Raw genomic sequence first — 3,869 nt, 5'->3', positions numbered from 1 at the left:
TTGTTGTAGGTTTGGTGCTATTCTTCCAACAAAGACAAGTGTTTGGAATTTTTTTTTGCTTTTTTTTTCAGTCTCTATGTTTACGAGGTCATTACCTAAAGGGCTGATTCATGATGCTTTCTTGGAGTAGATACTTCTGTTTTCGGTTGTTCTTTATTTGGTTTGTTGTTGTGGATCGTGTATTGTGGGATTGATTTCTGTTGTGAAAGTTTATACCAATTAAAATTGTTGGTTTTTGATGTAGAAGAATGCATTTCAGCTGCACAAATATAGATTTTTATTGAGCACTGACAATACTTCATGAGATTTATGAGTCATTCCATGCTTTCGTTCTTTATATATCCACATATTGTACAAAATACACATTATTTTTCTTCATGATGAGTAGAAAATATTGACAGCTGTTGGAATGAGTATAAAATACGGAACTGTGCTCGATATGAATTTGACTACCTTTTTACAGTCTTACTCTAACGTTTGCTTAACATATATGCAGTATCTTCAGGTTTTGATCAAAGAACACATTGAGCTAGCGGTAAATAATTTTAGCACGATAATTCTGAAGAAGTTTCTTGGGATTCTGTTGTACTATAATGGATAAATCCTGGATTTACTTAGATAGGAGGTCCAAAGAGTATGAGGAGGGTGTGGAACAATTCATTAGAAGTTGTTTGCAGAATCCACATATCGACCCCAATTTAATTCATTGTCCTTGTTGCAAATGTATGAATCTTAAAAAGGGAGCGGTTATGTGGATTCGGGAGCATCTTTACTTCAATGGTTTCAGTAAAAATTATTTGAATTGGATTTGGCATGGCGAGGCTGCGGAGAAGGATAGATTAAATTCGAGTGTCAACCAAGAGCCAACTGATAATTGTCATGATGATTTTGAAACTGTTAATTTGTGTGAGGCAGCGTATGATAACCATACAGAAAATCCAGAAGCATTTATGAAGTTTTTGGAGGAAGCAGAGAAGCCACTGTATAAGGGATGCAAACGTTACACAAAGTTGAGTGCACTTGTAAAACTATACCAAACCAAAGCAAAGCAAGGCAGATTTTGGGGACATGCTGCCAGATAACCACAATCTGCCATCGTCAATTTATGAAGCAAAGAAGACGTTGAGTTGTTTGCCTTTGAGTCATGAAAAGATTCATGCTTGTTCCAATGATTGCATCCTTTATAGGAAACAATATAAAGACTGCGTAAGCTGCCCAAAATGTGGCTTATCAAGATGGAAGTTAACCAAGAAAAATGTTGAGAAGAAAGATGTTCCTGCCAAAGTGGTTTGGTATTTCCCTCCCATACTAAGATTTAAGCGCATGTTTAAATCTTTAGAAACTTCCAGAAATTTAACATGGCATGCAGATAGCACAAGAGTTGTTGGTCAGTTACGCCATCCAGTTGATTCACCGTCATGAAAATTGGTGGATCATATGTGGCCCGACTTTGGAAGTGAGGCAAGAAATATTCGCCTGGCACTTGCAGCCGATGGAATTAATCCTCACAGCAATCTTAGTAGTCGCTACAGTTGCTGGCCAATCATGCTGGCCACATATAATTTGCCTCCAGACATGTGCATGAAAAGGAAATTCATCATGCTAACGATGCTCATTTCAGGGCCGAAACAGCCTGGAAACGATATCGACGTCTACCTTGAGGTTCTAGTTGATGATTTGCAGCTGTTGTGGGAAGGAGTTGATGGAGTTTATGATGCTTATCGAAGGGAGGTTTTCACTCTTAAAGCAGTTCTTTTATGGACCATCAACGACTTTCCTGCATATGGTAACCTTAGTGGATGTACTACACATGGTTATTACGCATGCCCAATTTGTGGTGAGGATACTTATGCAAAGCACTTACAAAATGGGAAGAAAATGTCATTTGCTGGGCATAGACGATTCCTACCACGATTTCATCCATATCGGAGGCAAATAAAGGAGTTTAATGGCATGGAGGAACTTGGTGAAGCAGGTAGGCCATTATCTGGAATTAAGTTGTTTGACAAGCTTTCAGACATAACATGTGAGTTTGGAAAGAAAACAAGTGTGAAGGGGAAAATAAGGAAAAAAGCAAAGGAGAATATTGTGGAAGACATTGAAGAAGAAAAGTATGTTGGAGCTACAAATTTCAGTAAATGTTGGAAGAAGAAGTCAATTTTTTTCAATATTCCATACTGGAAATACCTACATGTTAGGCATTGTCTCGATGTTATGCACATTGAGAAAAATGTTTTCGAGTCTTTGATTAATACTTTGATGAACATCAAGGGAAAAACCAAGGACAATGTGGCAGCTAGGTTGGACATGGTTCAGATGGGAATTAGGCCTCAATTGGCTCCTAAAATTGGTGAGAAAAGAACATATCTACCTCCTGCAGCATGCTCATTCACAAAAAATGATAGATTACAAGTATGTAGGTCATTAATGGATATAAAAGTTCTGAAAAGTTTCTCATCAAACATGAAGAATCTTGTCTACATGGATGAGATGAAGCTGAGTAGCTTGAAATCACATGATTCTCATGTTATAATGCAGCACTTCCTACCAATAGTCATACGTAATTCTCTGCCAAAATATGTTAGATATGCTGTCATAAGATTATGCTTCTTCTTCAAAGATATTTGTTGCAAGATTATCGATGTAGCCAAGTTAGATAAGCTACAATCTGACTTGATCGTTACACTCTGCTTATTGGAGCAGTATTTCCCCCCTTCTTTCTTCAATATCATGCTCCACTTAACAGTTCATCTTGTTCGTGAAGTCCAATTATGTGGACCAGTCTACTTCAGATGGATGTACCCATTTGAAAGATGCATGAAGGTGTTGAAAAGTTACGTAGGCAGTCGAAAATATCTGGAAGGTTGCATTGTTCGGAGATATGCAACAGAAGAAGCAGTTGAATTTTGTTCAGAATATCTCAATGACCTTGATCCTGTTGGGGTCCCTAAATCACTACGTGACCCAAACGCAAGCATTCCTGGATTCTTAGCAAGCAATTCATCAATCATCGTCCAACAAATTGATCTCCAATAAGCACACTTGACTGTTCTAGAAAATACAGAAGAAATATCTCCATACATTATGTAAGTGTACTGCATAACTAATAATTATATGTACTTGGCAGTCCATATGTATTCATGAAAATAAAACTTTAGAAGTTTACTTCTTCAGTGAACACAAATCCTTCTTGAAGACAATGTTTCCCAAGAAACAAAAAGATGCAAGGTGGATACAAGATGCTCATAATAAGAGGCTCATTGACTGGTTTCGTGCAAAGGTGATGTAGAAGATGCTAACATACAATATTTGTTAATCATTGTTTTGATCACACTAATTAATAGGAATGCATGTCAGGTGGCTGCTGAAATCGATAGTTGCAATGGTGGAATGACATTGTCATTGAGATGGTTGGCCCATGGACCACGTGTGCGAGTCTTAAAGTGTGATAGCTATGTCATAAATGGCAATTTATACCAAACAAAAGAGCGGGATGATGAGAAAGTTTGTTAAAACAGTGGTGTTTCTCTACTTGCCAACACGATGCTTGTTTGTAGTGCCAAAGATAAGAATCCCGTGTTAGAGAATGTGACTTTTTATGGAGTTATTGAAGAGATATGGGAACTAGACTATCATCAATTTCAAGTTCCTCTTTTCAAGTGCGCATGGGTATCAAATGACAAAGGAATACAATACAATGATGAATGTGGCTTCACCTTAGTTAATCTGAACAAACGAGGCCACCAAAAGGATGAATTTGTGCTTGCAAGTCAAGTTAGACAGGTATTTTATGTTGTTGACCCACTGAACAAAGGGTGGTCAATAGTGCTTCAAGTTCCAAATAGATGTTACGAGGGAGAAGAGGATCT

At 37.6% G+C, this 3,869-nt stretch overlaps 1 protein-coding gene across 1 annotated transcript; it reads left to right on the top strand.

Moving 5' to 3' along the window:
- Positions 1 to 1,437: 1,437 nt before the first annotated feature.
- LOC122014094 lies at positions 1,438 to 3,036 on the top strand. The gene is made up of 2 exons (XM_042570281.1): positions 1,438 to 2,000; positions 2,199 to 3,036. Exons 1-2 carry the CDS (start codon positions 1,438 to 1,440, stop codon positions 3,034 to 3,036), a joined length of 1,401 nt encoding a protein of 466 aa, XP_042426215.1.
- Positions 3,037 to 3,869: the final 833 nt, after the last annotated feature.

The sequence above is a fragment of the Zingiber officinale genome, chromosome 8B (assembly GCF_018446385.1).
Source record: "Zingiber officinale cultivar Zhangliang chromosome 8B, Zo_v1.1, whole genome shotgun sequence".
Taxonomy (NCBI): domain Eukaryota; kingdom Viridiplantae; phylum Streptophyta; class Magnoliopsida; order Zingiberales; family Zingiberaceae; genus Zingiber; species Zingiber officinale.
Note: the sequence above shows the minus strand (reverse complement) of the source record. Positions and strands in the feature narration are given on the sequence as shown.